The sequence below is a fragment of the Rhinichthys klamathensis genome, unplaced genomic scaffold (genome assembly GCF_029890125.1).
Source record: "Rhinichthys klamathensis goyatoka isolate OS25496 unplaced genomic scaffold, OSU_Roscu_1.1 h1tg000640l_1, whole genome shotgun sequence".
NCBI classification, from domain to species: Eukaryota; Metazoa; Chordata; class Actinopteri; order Cypriniformes; family Leuciscidae; genus Rhinichthys; species Rhinichthys klamathensis.
In genome coordinates, this window is record NW_026607086.1 from 408,500 (window position 1) to 430,000 (window position 21,501).

A 21,501-nucleotide genomic window follows, 5' to 3' on the forward strand; every position below is an offset into this window, starting at 1 on the left:
ACAATCAACTATCAATAAACTGCCATTGCGCAAAAGTGTTGTAATATGAAAGGCTCCAATTCAGAAATAAATCAATTATTTATTTATTTATTCAATAGTTTGAGCCTTTTAACAGTTTTAAATGTCAGTTATGTGCGCGTGAAGAACGATTATATCGCTCTCTACTCAGTGTTGTGATCTAACAGACACCGGGAGAAAGTAACGTGTGAAACTCCAGCCAGATAAAGTCCTTTATGCAAAACCATAGACCTTTATTATCAACAGATCTACAGTATAATAATAGGAACATTGAATCATCTTGGAGAGAGTTTCATCGTGTCGACTGTCGTAACCGAGCGTGGGTTAACCCTAACCCTGTAAGTGCCGAATGGAGAATTACTGGAAGCACTTTAATGGTGAACTTGAATTTAACGACTTAAATCTGTACCTCACATTAAACTATATGGAATGGCTTCAGAAAACTTGGTGCACTACTTTATAATGTTGTTGTGCCTTTTGTGTTGTATAACAATAACGTACACAATATCGGATTTGGGTGGTCTCGTCTGGCCGATACCCGATTCGGCAAAAATGGGCAGTATCGGAGCAATACCGATAATGAGTATCGGATCGGCGCACGCCTAAAACAGCTGTACACATGCCCTGAGCTGAAGGGGTTAACCCATTCACACGCGACGAATCAACAGAACCCGCACTGACTGACTGTGGATGGCCGGTTTATGTGACGCCAGTATCAAGTTCTCTTTTGCGCTTGAACGAATAATAACACACACGATTATACCAAAATGTCAGTTTTGTCGATTATCCTCATAAGAGCGGTCTTAAATGAGTTAAATAAAGTCTTAAATGAACGTAAATAGTTGTGAGAAAATGAGACGCGTGTCTCTGTCAGCAGCGGCTGGTCTTAAGTGATTATTGTAACAAAATATATGTGTGTGTGTACTTTGTATAATTATTTTGTATATATAAATACACACACATGCATGTGTATATATATATATATATATATATATATATATATATATATATATATATATAAGAGAAATGTGTCATTTATATATAAATATATTTATTATAGCCTACCGGTATTATATAAATTATATATAAATATACAGTTTATACATGCAAATATTTCTTAAATATACACATGCATGTGTGTGTATTTATAGGCTATATACCAAATGATTATACAAAGTAAACACAAACTTTTATTTTAGGTGCGATTAATAGCGATGAATCGTTTCACAGCCCTATTATTCATATAATTTCAAAGCAGCTTTCCAAAAAATGCTTGTTTCAATGTTGCAATTTAGGAAGTATTCTCTTCTCAGCCAGAGATGAGTGTGTCAAAGTACGTCCATATGACAGTGATATGCAGATATAATAAAGCAGTTAATGTCATGTATTCAGTTAAACAGGGTTGGGCAACAATTATAACTTGAGCTTGTTGTAATCATTTCAATATAAGGATAATATTTCTAACATGACATAACCATATGATCATATGTGCAAGGCAGCCTCCGCTTTAAGAACAGCTTTTCTAAACACGTTTATATTTGAGATGTTTAATCGACTGAATCCCAGCATCAGTTCCTCTTCCGGTGTGACCCGAGCTCGTCTCCAGGCGAGTGATGCTGATGCTGATGCACAGGCCACTGACTGACTGAGAGTTCAGATAATCATGCAACATTACAGCTCGACTCTTAAATCAGCGATGTCGTTCATTGCATTGCTCACCAACACTAGATGGATCTAATCGCAGAAATGTTTCTCCGGCGACGCGACCAGCCTGAAACATTGTTGCATTCACCAGCTCTCATTTGAATACTGACGCAAGATGCTTTCATGGTTTATGTTCTGTATACTCACTTCGCTTGGGTGGTAAACAGCCTCCAAATCTTTTCCACAGAAACACGTTATATTTAAGAGCCGTTATATCGCTGTATTAAACACCTCCAGCACCGCTCGCTCTTCTAGTTCATTCTGTGAGCGATGCTGCAGCTGAGCGCTTAAGTCCCGCCTCCTCCTGTGAACAGCCAATCAGCATTACAGAAGGATTCTGTGCGCCAATCACAGACCGCCGTGTGCCAAGATGAAAGGTGTGGATCGCGTGTCGTCATAGCCCCTCCTTAATAATGTTACAATACAAAGCACATATAACATTTTCTTTCTTTTTTATTATTTGTTTTTATATATATATATGCATTTTGTTGGTATCAAAGAATAATTCAAAGTTACTTAATCAAAGAACGTTTTTACATTGTTATGACATGGTTATGGTAAATATTTTTTGTATTTTTTTTACATATTTGATATTTTCTTTTCTTATTAGCAAATCCAGGTGATGGGAACAAAATACTGAGGAGGGCTTTTACTTTCTGAACCTGGACTTTACACCTCTGTCGCTCTGTGTGTGTGTGTGTGTGTGTGTGTGTGTGTGTGTGTGTGTGTGTATATAAAGAAGTCTGTGGTTGGTCTTGTATGTTTTTATAATACCAAGGCTATGTGTAATGTTTTGTCTTTTTTGTTTTGATTGTTTTTACATATTTGATTTTTCTTTTCTTTTATATATATAATTTATTTTATGATATGATATATATATATATATATATATATATATATATATAATAGAATAATTTGTATCACTCCTTTTCATGACATTGTGCGCCTCAGTGCAATTTTAAAATTGGTCATTTAAAAAATTATAATTCACAATAAGTTAAACATTAGTGTACATAAACCAATAGGGGCAAGTTGTCACACGTTTTTACTGTATAGGCACAAAAACCAGGGAAAAAAAGTATTGAAAAAAAGGCAAATCATTCATGCAACCGGACATCTGACTGAAAGCCTTACAGTTACAGCTTATATAAGAGATATAGATTATTACCTTCTGAGTTATTATATACAGTGTTTGTGGCTTTACAGTATGTATGGAAATGTAATTACTAGTCAAAAGAAGAAAGTGTCTTCTCTCACAATCTTGCCCTTCTCTTGCATTTGTCTTTAGAGTTCAGGTGTGCAAAAGCCTGTTGTGGTTTTCCTTGTGTAAAACAAGCTCTGGTCCATCCGGCAGACTGAGCTTGAGATAACGCATATTTACATATCATATACAATATACATTTTTACACATCAATGTCAGACTGAGTTCATTCGGCCGGCTGTATCTGTAACTCTAACAACAATGATCAGAGGATATTCTGCACAATATATTTCACATGATCACGCCTCTAACAGCCCTGCATCATGAAAATGCAAAAAAGGCCTAATATTTCATAATCGATGATGCTGAGTTAAAAAATATCAGTAAAAACTTTCCATTACTAAAATATATATATATATTATATATATGCATGACTCTGTACCAGGAAGTATTATTCCAAACTTGCAGTCTGCAAAAGAGTGGAAAATAATGTACACATACTATGTCAAACATTAACAGCATAAATACGTTTTTTTTTCTTTAACTTACTATATAATAACATCCACAGATGTCGCAGACAACATCCGGGTTCATGTGTGCATTTTCTTCTGTCACTGGCCATTATTCTAACCTAATAATGTCGTATACATGTGAAAATCGGCTGAGAATTGAAACAAAATGGCTCGGAGAAAGATGGGAATCAGGTCTTTTTCTTCTGGTGATTACGGGACGATAGAAGCCTTACAAACTGTATAAGCAAAAATGCTACAAAATGCACATATTTAGTGAGAAAGTGTGACGTGCTAAACCAAAACCAGCTCTATTTCTGGAATCAGCACCCAAAATGAGTGAGAAACGAGTACAGGGCTCGACACTAAGCCTCGTCCTGTGCTTGTCCTTCAGACGACTTCATTGGTCATTCACTTGTCCGAGTAAAAAAGTTACTAAGGTTAAACAGGGATTTTTTTGCGGTGTAAAAATAATTTATTCTGAGCAATATTTTCATTAGTGTTATATAAGCTTTGACATTTTTAAATCTGCATATTTGTGATATTTACCACAAGGTCATTTTTTACCTTTAAGGCGAGACACCCCATAGGGTAAAAAAAACAACTAAATAAATATCACCATACTTCACCAGTTGATAATTACATTAATAATTGCTAACATTTTTTGTATTCTGAAATTTAATATTTAAATATGCAAATGAGGCGCTATCCAATTAAATATGCACTAATTTGCATACATTTCTAAATCTGACAAAAATCTGAACATTGGATGAAGCTTCAAAATTCTTGTTTATTTTTTATATATTAGAGTCTTTAAGGTTTTTACTGAGGGGATTTTGGATATCTCTATTTATCACTCCACAAATCAGAAAATACTGTCAACAGCCAAAAATCAATACATTTTCGCCATTTTTTTTAGGAATAAAATGTTGTATAAAATCAGGAAAATGATATATGAACAAGCCCTTCTGTAAAAACCTTCAGAATACAGATAAGATAACTGTAAAGTGGAGATTTCTGGCTAAATGTAGGAGGAAAAAAAATACACTGAAAAATTACAACTGTATTAAATAATGTTATGAGATTGTTTAAAATATTTTTTTTAAATAAAATAAGAAACGTGAAACTAAACCGCCAGTAGATGGCGGCAGTCTTAATGAGTGAGTCACTGAGCCATTCATTCAGACGATTCGTTCAAACGGCTGATTCATTCGAGAATGATGCAATTGTTTATGAATGGGTCATTGAATCTTTGACTGAACTGATTCGTTCAAAACGCTGAATCGTTCAGTAATGAAACGAGCTCAGTGCTGCTGTGATCTTTGTTTGGAACTATTTTCGCTGCTGAAACAGAACAAAAAACAGTCACTAAAATCAGAAACATTCTCGCATTTTGGTGTTTCACTAGTTGTTTTTAGTCACTGAAGTTTTAATCAAGCTTATTGTCCAGCTCGGCAAGTAAAATTCTCTTTCACTTGCCCCTTCAAAAAATCCATTTGTCCCGGACAAGTGGACAAGCTTTAATGTCGAGCCCCTGAAGTATTGGATTTCATTCAGCAAATACGATGCAGGGCGGTGAATTATTAATAGTGTTAAAAGTGACTTTCAAACCAAGCTTTATGTTGGCGAATCCGTGTGAACAACCTGAACATGAGCAGAATTGGGAACTTTTTTTACCCTTGTGCAAAATGGCCAAACACGCAGATTCCTATTGAAATGATTTCGCCAAGCAGCGGTAACCCAGACAGCAACATAGTGTCGGCCCACATCCGGTCCACATCTGGTACACATGTACCTCGTTTCCACCAAAAAAGGACTGGTTCGGAACTGGTGCTGGTTCAAAGTTGGTTCAATTGCGAACCTTCTCAGAACCGGTTTGTTTTTCCACTGACTAGAGAGCCCAGCGAACGCCGTCGTTACGTCACTGTGTGCGTCGCCATACGTCTTAGCTTTCCCATTCCCGTCGTGTTGTTGGTCACAGTAACCCCCCCCCAGCCCCCAGCCCCGGACGTAAGCATGACGTGGTAAAAGAATGGTTCTAGTCCAGCAAAGAGTTGGCGCCGCTTTGGAACCAATTTTCCTGGCCGAGAACCGGTTCTTTGGCTGTCGAAACACACAGAACTGGTTCCGGCTCCGAACCGGCTCTCAAAATGCTTTGGTGGAAAAGGGGTAATGGATTCTACATGTATCAGACGTGGGCCAGATCTGGGCCGACACTATGTTGCTGACCGTACCTTACGAGGTTCTTGGTCAAGATGAGGCTCGGCGTGCACCAGACCTCAAGTCTGGCTGAGATTAATTTAGACCCAACCTACAGTGCTTATTTTGGGGTCAAGCAGTGACTGTGACTGTTCTGCTCGCAGTGGGACGGTTTCCCATCCGTTCTCCGTCCCGGCGTCCTCAGAGAGCCTTGGACAGGTGTGTCCTCCTGTGACACCCGTGATCTCTCTGAGCGCTCCTGATAACGCCCGTGACGCAGCCCTCAACGCCCCCGCTCGTTCCCACCGCTCACACACTCTTGCTCCCGGACGAGCCCCCTGCGTGAGCTCCGTTATGAAGTCCAGACTCTGGGAAGGCAAGCTGAACAACGGCAGTCCCCGGAGAAACGCGGGCAGGGCCGTGGCAGTGCACAGGCCGTCGAACTGCGCCAGCACGAAGCGCTCTCCCGCACGACCCAGCAGATAGTCTCCCAGAACGCGGCTCAGCAATGCGTCGAAGACTTCGGAGCACGTTGACGATTGGACCCCCGTACCTTCTTCCGGTTTCCCTCCCCGACAGCCCCATGGCTCGGCCCGCTCGCAGGCTTCCGGAGTCAGAACCATCACAGCTTTCCCTCCGCTCCGCCGCACCCGCTCCAGACAGGAGTGCAGCCAGGGAACCGGACCCAGAGCGTTGATCTCGGAGCGGTTCCACAAGTCCAGAGACACGGTGAAGCCGAGAGCGGAGAGACTCGAGCCCAGACGGCACATTAGCTGGATCACGGTGGCGTCTGAGTCCGGAGGACACACCAGAAGCAGCTCCACACCCCCCGACACCGCAGCTGAAACAACACACAGACAAGAGTTGGTCTTTGATTTTAGACATGGGGCTCCGTCACCCACTCCGACTCTGATAAAAGGAGAGGTGATAGAGATGGTGACGGAGTACCAATGTCTTTGTCTTATCATTGATCATAAATTATCCTGTGATCAGTGTACTGATGCCGTTTTTAAAAAGGGCCAACAACGTTTGTATTTTCTTAGAAAACGTAATTATTGTTGAGAACAAAATTGTGAAGTCCTTTATTGAGAGTATTCTCTCCTACTGTATTGTATGCTGGTATATAACAAATTGGGGAAGATTGTTAAAACCTGTGGAAAAATCATTGGTTAACAACAGGTAGATCTGTCCCAACTATATCTGAGCAGATTGGCACAGAAGGCAGACATGGATACAACCCGTCCACTTTCAGTGGAGTTCAAGCCGCTCCCTTCTGGTCGTAGATATAGATACCCTAAGGTCAAAACCAACCAAAACTCATTCATTCCCATGGCAATAACCCAATCAAACAAGGCGTGGGGAGGGGTATGACTGGAGAATATATGTGAAGTAATGTGAAGTAGTTTTATTTATTTATTTATGACATTGTGCATGTGGATAATGTTTGTGTCAATATGCCTGTACTCTAAAACAAATGGCCTCTTGGGGACATTACAATTTTCTAAGTCCAAGTCAGATGAACGTCAGCAAACACACCGCTGAAACTACTGTGATGGGTTTTTTAAATTAATCATAACTAACATTTATTTTTCTTGCAGGATTAATAATTTAATGCTTTTGAAACCTGAAATGTCCTGCACGAGTCCTGTTTGATAAACCCCAACCCGTAGTAATTAACAGAACACCAGATCCGATATCCGACAGAAACACTAATTTTACATAAGTTTGACATAAAAATCACGACCCGAATCACACCCGCATTTAATCTCCTACATGAGGTAACGTTAAACAAAAACAGGGTATATGCAGGAATCTTGAAGTTAATTTTAATACCTTTTCAAGACTTTTTCAAGACCTTCTCAATATTTTTTAATACCTCACCGCCACTTCAAGCTGTAACCATTTACATCAGTGATACTTTTAACTTAACAGTTTTAGTTTGTGATAAAGACTATGGACCACTCTGATAAAAAAATGAATGAAAAAAAAATAGGCTGGGATAGTAAATCAAAGCAAAGTTTATTAAAAAACAAAACAAAACTTTGCTCCACCCTCAACAACAATCATGCTGACATGTGCCTCAGTTCTTCGTTTTTTTAATAAAAATGACTAAATTCACACACTTTTACGATGTTTTTGGGACTCAAACTGTTGGACAGCTAATTCAGAAAAAATACTTTCAAAATTTCAGACTTTATAAAGACGTGATAAGACTTTTAAATACTTTGTAAGGGTCTTAATTTTCCCAAAATTGATTTATCAACTTTTAATACTTTTCAAGACCCCGCGGATACCCTGAAAAATCATTTCCTCATATAGCCTAACGCAAGCAATAAACCTAACATTAGGCATTCTAAACCGATGCAATTAATTAAACATTACATTAAACGACACAATAAAATAATAGAACAAAGAATGTTTTAGTAGGCCTAACTGTAAGCTTAAAGCTAGTAAATATTTTAGCAGATTCGCTCTGCATTTAAATGCGGTCGTCTCTTCTGAAACTCGGCTGTGTTTACCTGGCCGCTGGTCCTCTTTGTAGCAGCACGAAAAATAGGCTAAAACGTTCATTCAAATTGTTAATATATTAAATACATAAAGCGAGCAAAGTGCGCTCCCTTTATTATAATCACTATAGCTTTCAATCAGATTCAGCGCGATTGGCTACAAGCTCAGCGCTGCAAATCCTGCTGTAATTAGAAGCCTTTAGCGGTCTTCAGACAGAGCGAACACAAATAAGCACGAGACCATTTGAAAGCAGCTGTCAGTCAAATGCACTGAATTGAGTTGAAATAGTCAAATAGTTGAAATAGCCGAATTGAGTTGAAACCGCGCGTCCGATCCGCACCCACAACGCAACCGACACGTAAATATTATTCCACCTGTTGCATCACATATTAGCGGGTCGCCCGTGTGGAGGACTCAGTCAGTGTGTGTGTGTGTGTTAGTGAATCATCTCCGAACATAACAAAAGGGGAAAAGAAACTAGACAGATATACATTGAACCAGTGTTGTAGTCGAGTCACCAACTATCGAGTCCGAGTCGAGTCTCGAGTTCCAGTGTTCGAGTCCGAGTCACCAAAGAAGAGTCCGAGTCACCAAAGTCCGAGTCGAGTCCAAGTCGAGTCACCATTACCTGAGTTAAAGTCCGAGTCGAGTCTCGAGTCCCGTGTTCGAGTCCGAGTCGAAATTATATACACTTAAGCCAAATCAAGCAACATTTTTCAGGCACTCTTTCTTGCAGCTAGAAATGTGTATGATATCACTAGAATTGCCTTTGACCTTAGTTCAAATCATTGTCAACTAGCTGTGGCACGATAATTGTTAATTGTTTAAATACATTTTTGGATGATCAGTCAACTGGAATGGATAAAGAAAACAAAAAAGAAAGCCTACTTGGACTGAGGAGGAGAAATGCATTCTTCTTGACGAATATGGTAAAAGAAAAACAATTTTGAATTTTTGAAAAGCAAACTAAATCCCGATGTAACTGCGGCAAAAAAAACAGAAAATGCAGTGCTATAAGCAGTTGTAACTCCGCAGGAAAAGAGTGGTTGCGATGTGTGACATAGTCAAGGTCGCCGTCTAGTTTGTTAGCTAAAATAAACATAATTGTGTTATTGTATGATAAGCGGGATTAAGCGCTGAGCGCGTCCGACTTTGGCTCAGCGCCAGCAATAGCACGAAAGCACAGTTTAAACCTGGCAGTGATGTCACGTCACTGTACGTTCGCTCCTTATGGGTCAGCTCAGCTGCTGCAAAGCGTGCCGAAATCGAAATGGCTGATTAGATGTAGAGGAACTTATCTAGTGTTAAATGAGTGTTGCGTTATCTCTCTCACGAGAATGCGGCGTAAAGTGAGTGACGTCAGTGAGTGTGTTGTCAAGCGAGGAGAGCGAGCGGTAGCAGTGTCTGTGAGGGAAAAAATAGATCACGGCCGGTCTTGGACCCCGAAACAGGAAAAGTGTAACATCTTATATCAAACTTTTATAACCTATTTAGTCAGAAACAACGTCATTCATTTGATGAATGCTCAAGTCCAATTTGATATATATATAGTCCAGGACTCGAGTACTCCATCACTGCACTGAACAAAATTATAAACGCAACACTTTTGTTTTTGCCCCCATTTTTCATGAGCTGAACTCAAAGATCTAAGACTTTTTCTATGTACACAAAGGCCTATTTCTCTCAAACATTGTTCACAAATCTGTCTAAATGTGTGTTAGTGAGCACTTCTCCTGAGCCGAGATCATCCGTCCACCTCACAGGTGTGGCGCATCAAGATGCGGATTACACAGCAGGATTACTGCACAGGTGTGCCTTAGGGCTGTCCACAATAAAAGGCCACTCTAAAATGTGCAGTTTTAGCGCACAGCACAATGCCACAGATGTCGCAAGTTATGAGGGAGCGTGCAATTGGCATGCTGACTGCAGAAATGTCGCCCGTGAATTGAATGTTCATTTCTTTACCATAAGCCGTCTCCAAAGACATTTCAGAGAAGTTGGCAGCAGTGTTAATTTCGTTGACGAATAATTTCCGTCATTATATTCGTCAACGACATTTTTTCACAGACGACAATGAGACGATAACTAAATAAAAACCAGTTTTAAATGACGACAACTATGACGAAGATTTATTGACATTTTCGTCAACGAATAAAAACTAGACGAAAATGTTAGGGAGAGCCGATTGGGGAAGAGATCCATTCAGAACTGATTTGCGTTTGTGAATTTTTATGATTGTGGCGTGCGAGGTGAGATCATGAAGGAAACTCACCGTTCACATCATCCAGCTTCAGCCATCTGAACACCCAGCCTGTCATACAGAGAGAGAAGGGGGATTCACACTTCCGCTCACAGATACATTTTACCCAAAAATCAAAACAATAAAAATAAGATTTATATTGTGCACAAAAAAAAATTATTTTGACAATGTGACATTATTTCCAATACAATGAAATACATTTCCCCACCTTGTTTGTTTTATGGCAATGTATAAGATATTTAATTGTTCTTATATTTCATATTTCATATTTAAGATATATGATATTTCAATGAAATAAATATCCTCTGGTCTGTTTGTGTGTGTGTGTGTGTCTGTGTGTGTGATTTATGAGGACAGAAACTGGTATAATGACATGGGTATTAAACTTGTCATAATCATCATCATAATGTGAACGTGATTTATGATGACATTTCATTAGTCCTCATATTTAAAATGGCTTTAAAAACATTCTAACCAGTGTTTTATTAAAATTGCATAAAGTTTCCTGTGATGGGTAGGTTTAGGGGTCGGGTTAGTGTGTGTGTGTGTGTGTGTGTGTGTGTGTGTGTGTGTGTGTGTGTGTGTGTGTGTGTGTGTGTGTGATGGATATGATTACTAGTGTATGGGGACAGAATATACAGTTTAGACAGTATAAAAACCATTACGCCTATGGAATGTCCTCACAAGTATAGCAAAATAAACGTGTGTGTGTGTGTGTGTGTGTGTGTAATGCTCACTCTTCAGTGTTCCCTGCACTGCATAGGCTCCCAGCACTGACAGGCACACCAGCAGAACACACAACACCAGCGGGAAGATCCAGTGAGCCCTCTTCACTGCAGCACACACACACACACACACACACACACACACACAAGAACACAGAGGGAGAGTCGTTATTACATCACAATCTGCATTATATCTGCAATGCGTTATGTTGTAGTACTGAAGTATTATGGCACATTAATTCTGCTCGCTCATCAGAACTGAGGGATGCGAGTGCTTGCCTTCAAACGGACACACTGGTCCCACGAAGCCGTCCATTCCCGCCACTTTAACCTGGACAAGAGACAAAACACTGCCAGTTTCCCAAAACACACACCAGAAGTGAACTGTAAACATGATGAAGAAGTTTATTAGGTACCTGAACACACAATAGAGGATGACGTTCCACTTGTAGAAACTCTCCTCGTAACTGCTGCAGTGGATGAAAGAAGAGATACGTGTTAGAGAAGTAAATATAAAGTAACACTTTATTCTAAGGTCAAAATGTGAAATGTACTTACTATAGAAATAACATTAAATTATGCATAACTACAAATTAATCCAAACCCTAAATAAGGCAACACTTTATTTTACAGTGTCCGTTACAGGTTACATGTAGTTACTATAGTAAAAACTATAAATTAATTATTATTACTCAGTGCTTAAATGTATAACTACAGTATAGTAAGTACATTTTATTAATATATAATTTTATTAATATTCCTCAGTACCTATTTGTGTAATTACACTGTAACAGTCACCTTAAAATAAAGTGTAACCAATTTTCTCCTGTTTATACAGTTATACAGAACCATATAAGTTGTGTTTACCTCTTATAAGTTGTGTTAGTCAAGCCTCACTATTATTCCTGCTTACAGTTACTGTTTGGATAGTATGGATGCTTGTTTCTGCCACAGAATAAAACATTTTCAAAGATATTTGCGACTTTTTATCTCACAATTGCGAGTTTACAACTCGTAATTCTGACTTTAATTCTCAGAATTGTGAGATATAAAGTAAGACTTGTGAGATATAAACTCACAATTGTGAGAATTAAACTCAGAACTGCATGTTTGTATCTCGCAATTCTGACTTTATAACACGCAATTGTGTGTTATAAAGTCAGAATTTTGAGATATAAAGTCGCAATTGCGTGTTATATATAAAGTAAGAATTGTGAGATATAAACTCGCAATTCTAACTTTTTCTCGCAACTACAAGTTCACATCTCGCAATTCTGACTTAAAACGCAATTTGACATTTGACAATTTGACGTATTATAAAGTCAGAATTGTGAGATATAAACTCATTAAGCAATTGCGAGTTATAAAGTCCAATTCTAAGTCAAAAAAGACTGACTTTTTTCCTCAGAACTCGCAATTCTGACTTTGTCTTGCAATTGCGAGTTTATATCTCGCAATTCTGACTTTATAATACGCAATTGTGTGTTATAAAGTCAGAATTTCGATATATAAAGTCGCAATTGCGTGTTATATATAAAGTAAGAATTGTGAGATATAAACTCGCAATTCTAACTTTTTCTAAGTTCACATCTCGCAATTCTAACTTAAAATGCAATTTGGGTTTAATGTATATCTCACAATTCTGACATATTTTCTCAGAATTGTGAGATATAAACTCATTAAGCAATTGCGAGTTATAAAGTCCAATTCTAAGTCAAAAAAGACTGACTTTTTTCCTCAGAATTGCGAGATTTCTCAGAACTCGCAATTCTGACTTTGTCTTGCAATTGCGAGTTTATACCTCACAATTCTGACTTGATAACACGCAATTGCAACTCTTCATCTCGCAATTCTGACTTTATAATACAATTATAAAATTTCAATATATATATATAATTACAATTATAATACAAATATCGCGCAATTGTGAGAAAAAAAAGTCCGAATTGTGAAATGAAAAGTCGCAATTACCTTTTTTATTTTTTATTCTGTGGCGGAAACAAGCTTCCATAGGATACTGATCTGAACCCCAAATATTAAACTCCACCATCTAACTTGTCCCACACCATATTAGACATCTGAAGTGCAGTTCCCCACCCAGCGCCTGCGGTCTGAGGTCTGGGTCCAGCTGTTGTTCGGGTAGATGTGCACATGAGATCTGGTGTTCAGCGCATTGCATCTGGTGTCCAGGCCTGAGCTCCTCCGACACAGCCACAGCTGAGCCTGGAGCCGGCAGGAGCCCGTGAGGATCCACAGCAGAGCGGGGCGCTGGTCACGAGCTTCAGCCTCGGACACGGACACCGACACACTGGACACTGAGGCTGCGGAGAGTGTAACAGTCATACTCTGCAGATTAAGTCAGACTACACCAGTCGGGTTTCCATTACAGATTTGCGAAAAACTTGTGTGATATTTCCTGAATGTCGATAAAAAACTATTGTAAAATTACGGCGTTTCCAGGAACCGATGTTATGCGACTAAAATGCAATTTTTTCCTTTTGCGATAAGACGTTCCAAAAGTCATGCTGGTAGGTTTACGTATATCTCAGCCACTGCACTGGCCATTATTATTAACCAAAGGAGACGTATGTGTGTTTTCCAAGCATTAATGACAAGGAAAGACGCTTACACTGAGAGCGGCTCATATGAGTGTTTCTCACTCCTTCTGCTTCAAGACCCTAGCCTGGATGCCAGCCTGAACCCCGCACACAACATTTTTTGGTCTGGAAGTTCGGTCTGGACTCGATCCATTGAGGAGTAATTATGATCGGTTCAGAAATCGTCGGGCCAATCAAATTGCCAGGGCGGGCTTTATACGATGATGGACAGATGATCTGCAGTTGCGTAATCATCGCGTTATCAAAGAGCGCTTGGGTTGAACTGGTTTCCCTCAGAGATGGAGCGCTTGGGTTGAACTGGTTTCCCTCAGAGATGGAGCGCTTGGGTTGAACTGGTTTCCCTCACAGATGGCCGCCGCTGGAGAACTGAGATGTAGAGATTCCACTATCGCGTCTGTTGTGGAAGAAATCGACAGCGCATTCATTTTAAAAGACGAACAGAGAACTGCAATCAAGGCATTTGTCGATCGGAAAGATGTGTTTGCCGTCCTTCCTACGGGATTCGGCAAAAGTTGAATTTATCAGCTGGCTCCGATGGTAACTAAGAAGATGGGACGCACTGAAAGCCCTGTGGTCGCTGTGGTTTCTCCTTTGGTCGCACTCATGGAGGACCAAGTAAAAGAAGCAACACTCGTTATTTTACTTCTTCCAGCGTGCGTGTAGTTGAGTTCTGTTGACAACTATGTGTAGCTCAACATACGTCACTTACTGCGTTGCTCTGATTGGTTGTAGGTCTATCCAATTGAGTGCAGAGTTCTTTCTCCTGGTTCGGTTAAGACACGCCTCATAATCAAAGCCCTATGGAGCAGCATCAGACTCACATTCTGACTAGAACAGTGGCGTAACGAGCCAACACCGGGCCCTTATGCAGGATTATCAAGGCGGGCCCCCTACTACAACACGTGATGACGCAATGTCCACGAGTAGGCTTTTGCATGCAATACGCAAGGAACTGTTTACACCTGGCCACTTCATGCTTTTTCTGTGATCGTATAGCTATCCGATCGTGAAAAGACCAGGTGTAAATTCCCTTCGAAACGCATTCGAGACGGATTTGAATCCGGTCGCTCAAACCACTTCAGGAGGTGTTCTGGGCCGCATTCCAGACGACACTGGACAAGTGTAAATACATCTGGTTGTTGAAACCACATATGTCAATTTTACTCCTCTAAAAATGCTAAAAAAAAATAAAAATGTGTGAGAGCGTGTTATAGGCTATATGTCATAGTCAGATATGACGACGCTTCTGCAACAACACGCATCACCGCAGATGAGCATCTATTCATCAAGCCAACGCACAAACTATCGCAAATCAAAGTGAAAGTAAGTCGCAGACGCTCGCTTAACACACAATCATCTTCATTAAAAGTAAAGAAACGAAATGATCTTACCAGTACTGTTGCCGCTCTCTCTAATTGCGGTCTACGATTTAGACATTTTAGCTGATGATCAATAAAATGCAGCTTATCTGTTGCTTTCGGTGACGTGAACTCTATTAAATCTGCATATCGTCGCTGCCCGATGAAACTCACGTAGGCCTATGTCCAAAACGGTTACTTTTCAGGAAGTGAAAAAAACACGTAATTTCAAAAGCAGTTGAACGTAGCGTTGTCATACTTGGTACGACAACTTTAAATGTAACCATATTCTTGCCAGTGTAATGATATAATCCACATTTGACCAAAATTGAGTTTAAATGGACATACGTGCATATTTTACAGTAACGGTGGTCGATACGCGTTTTTCCGATTTCGTTTTGTATAAATTGTATCTTCATTTTAATCAATGTTTTCATCAACAAATTTGCAATAAACTGAAACGTAGAAAACGTAAAAAATAAACTGAGACGTAGGCTGTTTAATAAACTGAGCGTAGCCTATTCATCTGTCAATATGAAATATTGACAGATGAATAGGCTACGCTCAGTTTATTAAACAGCCTGCGTCTCAGTTTATTAATACGGTCAGTTTATTATATGTCTCTTGCAAACTATGAAGGGACAATGAATCAATACACTGACATGGCAATGATAGACTGATACTATGAGGGGGAAGCACAGTCGGAGCACTGCTACTTGGGCGCAGAGATCAGCTATCAAGCAACACCTGAAATAAAGCTTGCAAATTTGTTGATGAAAACATTGATTAAAATGAAGATACAATTTATACAAAACGAAATTTTCAAGCAAAAATAATATTCGAAGATCGCTGGGTATTGTTTGATTATTAGCATGTGAGCAAAGCGGAGCGGTGTGACGCTTATAAGTTAAAAAACTTAAACATACGTTAACGTTTCATATTTATGTTTAAATAATACAATGTTTTTTTTATTATTATTTCATATATGTTGATTAGGCTATATGAAAACGGAACCGCATGAGATGAGTAAGAGGATCATAAGATGACCAATTAGGCCTATATCGGAAAACATTTGGAATGGGTCAGATTTTGATCTACTAAGTTTTGTTTTGTAGAAAGCCTTTCTTTAAATTTTATTTCGTTTTGTATAAATTGTATCTTCATTTTAATCAATGTTTCATCAACAAATTTGCCTGGATTAATAAATAAGCACTTCATATGAAGTGTGCATTTCTCTCTATAGGCGCGTTCACTACTGCGAAGATGGCGAGTCTGTATCGTCAACTTTATCAACAATTCAAATGTTTCATGCATAATCATTACTTTCGCCGGTTCTTTGTGGCAAGCTTTATTTCAGGTGTTGCGTGATATCTCTGCGCCCAAGTAGCAGTGCTTCGAATCCGCGGCGAAATGCATCCACAGGGTGGGAGATACGCGGCGTGATTGACAGCTTTGACACCAAATGGATATACGTGAAAATCAGATGACATGATTTCACAACTTTTCATTGGTCATTTAGATAATGTGAAGCATGCTGTATACGGAAATGAACCTGGACATTATATCCGTCAAAAAATCTCAAAATCGGCAAAATGGACATAAAATATGATATAGCGCGGAAATTGAAGATCGGATTTATATCTGTTTTGCAAAAACACATTTATGTGACCAGCTGTAAATGGAATCGTTTTGATAAATCAGTAGCTATCCGATCTGAGAAAACGCATGAAGTGGCGCGCGCGTGTAACGTTAAACAGCCGACCCGGGGATTCCCCAGTCCCAGCTCAAAACAAATTACACCAAAATCCATGATTGTTCGTTTCACACATGTATTTAATGATCTGTAAAATATGTTGTTATCATTATATATTTAAAACAAAATCGTGATAAAGTAAAATGCGATCAAACTAAAAGTAGTAATATGCGATAGGGGGCCCCGGCTGTCAATCAATATCTTCCAGTCAAGCGGGCCCCTGATTGGTCCGGGCCCGTAAGCAACCGCGTACCCTGCTTACCGATAGTTACGCCACTGGACTAGAATATGAGTATGACGAAGTCAGGCTATCAAGATCTTGTAACAGAATGAAAAATCTGTAACAGTTATTTTTGTAATGAAAGAATGAAATGGTGTAGAAACACTACAAGCCGTTAGAGGGCGCTATACAGGCTCACCTGTTTGGCATACAAGGGGAAAGCTGACATGAAGAAGTCAGTCAGTTTGGGTAGTGGGAGCTTATGTTTCTTGGTGGCTACCTCTAGAAAGTGACTTATTGAGAAACCTTGGGGTTTTAAGCTCAATGTAAGAACTGATCATTTACTCACGGCTTAGGGTGAATTGGGAAACAAGTAAGTTAGGATGGGTTAAAAAGGATGTTGGCCTGGAGTGGATTTGTTTTTGTTGGTTGTGTCCAGCCGAAATGGACAATGCTACAGAAGAGAGAAGTATTTCAGCGCACTCAATCTTTTCATCAAGTTGCATTTAACTTTCACGGGACAGAACTTCATCTCAGATAAGAACCTTAAGATTATTGTTTTTTTTTTGTGTGTGAAATGAAAGACAATGTTTTTCTAGTCTTTCATTTGAATAATTATCCAAAAGTGCCAGCATTGGGGGAATAAAACACCTTAAAAGAATCAAAAGTTGGTAGAATGTTTGCTTAAGTTTATTAAACAGTTTTTTTGATCTGTGTGATAAACCCTCATTAGTAGCTAAATCGAAAAACAAAAAGAGAAAAGTTACAATCTTGATCAATTGAGGCATTTCTTTGTTGTTAATAATAATGAGTTTAATAAAGAACTCGGTCTAGTCTTCTGTCCAAACATACCGCATCATCTTTAAAGACGGATCGACTGCTACGTACGTCATGTGACTGTAAATGTGCAAAAACTGTTTAGAATAGAATAGAAGATACTTTATTGTCCCCTAATTTGTCATGGACTCAAGAGTGTGTAGTGGATAGTAGCTGCCCTTACAGACAATAAATGCATGTAAAATACAAATAACAGCTAAAGACATACACACTCATAAAACATCCAAAAAAAGGTTAAACCAAAAAATGAAATAAAAACACATTACAACAAGCAGAACACCAAGTTATTGCACACTTCCCAGACCTCAGCGTACAAGTCTATGTACAATTTTCATTGAGGTGGAAAGAGTACTCTACGAAAGAGTATTTAAAACGGTTCAATTTAGTTTTGGGGATTCTGTGCCTTCTGCCAGAAGACAAGAGCTCATATCCCGTTTGAAGGAAGTGGGACGGGTCCGGCTTTCTGGTTCAGTTTTGCGAAATATTCCTTTTTCGAATTGACTGAAAAAGCCCCTCATGTGAGTGGACATTTTTTTTTTTGCGAAATAAGGGAGTTTTTGCGAAATTGACATGTTTCCATTGCACGTATTTTCAATTCTCAATTTCAATTTGAGCAATTTAAAGGTTAATGGAAACGGCTAGTGTTATGTACTGAGCCAGCGGACCGCGAACGTTCTGGCAAGTTTTCTTTCCTTTTGCCAAATAGGTAGGAAAACTTCAACACCCATAATGCACTGGGCATGATGCAGTCCAAGGCCATTGCCACCAGTCTGCTATGGATACGCTTACCGGAGTCAAATACCACCTTGCTTTAGTAGGAAACACTTCTATGCTAAATTTGGTGTCGACTTGTATTGTTCCCGGGTGCAAGACTTCAGTGGGAAAGTTTAGTGGGAAAGCCACTTCCAGCCTGAAAACTCTTTGACTATACCAAGATCCAGCTGAATACTCTGAAAATTCCCTTAATTTTCCTTTAAAAACATGGTGTGTCAGTATTCAAAGTAGGAAGGGAATGCCATACCTGTTTCGTTCAAAAACGGACAATACTCTGTCCGAGGAAAGTTCCCCCAAATCTATGCAAATGGAGAAAGAGAATAAACATCAAGGAAAAATACAACAATAATAATAAAACTAGCTTTCCACTTAGATTTACTTTCTTGCTAGGCAGTTTTTACAAACTGTTCACAAGTTTATATAACTTCCGATCTCCAGACAGTGTTACTAATATAACCTCTTTATTCTGTATGTTTGTATGCATGACTTTCGTATATGATGCTTTTCTATTTATCTGGTTATTAAAGGGTTAGTTCATGCTGCATAAAGTCGTAGTTTTTGTTATTTTTTGACCAAAATGTATTTTCGATGCTTCAACACACTCTAACTAACCCACTGATGTCACATGGACTACTTTGATGATGTCTTTATTTGCTTTCTGGACGAGGACAGTACACCGTACATACATTTACAATGGAGGGACAGAAAGCTCTCGGACTAAATCTAAAATATCTTAAACTGTGTTCTGAAGATGAACGGAGGTCTGACGGGCTTGGGTCGACATGAGGGAGAGTCATTAATACCCTACTAACTAACCCTTTAATTCATTAAGAGAAATAAACATTTGTTGCCATTACCTCAAAGCACAGACAGGGGGCGACAGATCCCTGGGAAATCTCAAACTCATGGCTGGTGTTATTCTTTATATTAAGGAAGAGACAGAAAGGGAAGTTAAAACAAATTAAATGAACCAATTAAGTGTGTGATTGATCAGTGTGACGTACCCATTCCACCTTAAGACAGAGTCCGTTCCTGTCCCGCCTCTGGCATGCGTTGAACTCTTGGGATCTCCATTTCTCTGCATCAGCCACATATAGTGTTATTGCCCCTGTCACATGGTCAGTTCTTCTGTGTAGCCTGGGTGCGACTGGAAACCACAGCAGCCAATGAGAAGACGTCACAGATGGACCACAGATATATGACACAGAACCAGAACCAGTGACACGAATCGTCACTTTTGGGTAAACCTTTCCATAATGGATCACTGGTAACTTATTTTAGATGCCATTCTGCCATTAGAGTTTGATTCAGGGCTGCTTGATGAAGTTGTGAACTAGTCTTCAGTCTATACACTTCGGCTTCGTTCAGATTGTCAGTCCAAATCCGATTTTTGTGAACAGCAAAAAAAAAAAAAAAAAAAAATCACAAAAATATTTAATTTTTACAAATCCATTTTGGTTTGAAATCCTATTCAAATCGCATTTCTGGAAATCCGTTTCAGTCTGTGCGCTCTGATCAGATTTTGCATGGTCTATGTGACTTTGTCACGTCACGTCAGACGTTATAGGAATCATGCTGAAAGTCTAAACAATGCTGAGTCGGACGAGCAGAAAATGACAATATAACGGAGACGTATTATGAAACCGGTGGCGACAGCGCAGAAAAAGCCATTATACCAGCCTCCACATTATACACATTTACATGTTGTAAAATTAAAATAAGACAACATCTGAATGCAAAACCCTCCATGTAGCGGTTGTTGTTGTTTTTGGCGTATTCCTACCAACGCAACGTCATTGCCATAGAATCCAATGCAGATATTCCAGAAAACGATAGAGCTGCACGGACACACACATCGGATCTGAACAGTTGTGATACACAGTGTGGACGCCTATAACTTTAGATCAGATTCACAAATAATCGGATTTGGACTGAAAGTGTGAACTCAACCTTCATCAGGATACACGTGATCTGCAGCTTTCTACTGTCACACACTGCCAGTGAACTAAACTAGACGTGTAAAGTGGATAACGGTTAACTCACCTTTACAGTAGATGGCTTCTAAATCCTTACACACTGAAAGAGAAAAATGTGTTGGTGCCATCCGTTAATTAATGTTAATCAGTATTTGTATTTGTCTCAGATACTTATGATAAGTGAAAGTGAGTGTGAGTGTTTTGCAGCATATTTACCTTCCTCTTTTGAAGGGATCCTCACATGTTTAGTGGAGTTTGTGTATGAAGAATGGACTACAACAACACTGCCGAGCTTTGCCGCCGGTATCTCCACCACTAAAGACATCCACACCTACACACACACACACCTGAACAATCAGCTCCAGACAGACAGATATACACAGCTAAAACCCCAGTGTTAAAGGTACAATATGTAAGAATTTTGTAATAAAATATCCAAAAATCACTTGCACATATTTCCTGCAATTGTGTACTTACAATATCCCAAAAGTCTCCAAAGATTTTTTATTTCAGAGAAATTCCAATTTTAAACAAGTGGCCGTCCCGGAAAAAAATGTCGCCTGTCAATGACGCAATATCCGCGCTATCCTCGGTTTCCATTCATACTGCCATAGCCATGACGTAACCATGGCGCGTAACGTTTAGCGGCACGCAGTTCTTGTTTCTTTCAAACATAGACCATGGCAAGCAGACTTTGGGACAAACAAGGAGAACTAAAATGAGGATCAATATCAGCGTGGCGTTTGTGAGATGCCGAGAGCTAGCGTCCGCGACTAACTCGGACTCGACAGAGCTTCACGACGAGTCACGACTCGACAGCTTTATTAGACAGGTGAGCAAA

The 21,501-nt window shown here is 39.3% G+C and overlaps 1 protein-coding gene across 1 annotated transcript in view; it reads right to left on the reverse strand.

Annotated features, from left to right (window-relative positions):
- Window positions 1–5,732: 5,732 nt before the first annotated feature.
- The window catches only part of wu:fl23c11 (interleukin-17 receptor C), a 21,951-nt gene continuing 6,182 nt past the window's right edge, over window positions 5,733–21,501 (reverse strand). The window contains exons 3-13 of the mRNA XM_056241420.1: window positions 20,877–20,991; window positions 20,728–20,760; window positions 19,689–19,831; window positions 19,542–19,604; window positions 18,932–18,983; window positions 13,222–13,445; window positions 11,541–11,594; window positions 11,384–11,455; window positions 11,137–11,341; window positions 10,412–10,450; window positions 5,733–6,472 (exon numbers count right to left, since the gene is read on the reverse strand). Coding sequence (XP_056097395.1) covers window positions 5,733–6,472; window positions 10,412–10,450; window positions 11,137–11,341; window positions 11,384–11,455; window positions 11,541–11,594; window positions 13,222–13,445; window positions 18,932–18,983; window positions 19,542–19,604; window positions 19,689–19,831; window positions 20,728–20,760; window positions 20,877–20,991 — 1,740 coding nt within the window. The remainder of the gene's footprint in view (window positions 6,473–10,411; window positions 10,451–11,136; window positions 11,342–11,383; window positions 11,456–11,540; window positions 11,595–13,221; window positions 13,446–18,931; window positions 18,984–19,541; window positions 19,605–19,688; window positions 19,832–20,727; window positions 20,761–20,876; window positions 20,992–21,501) is intronic.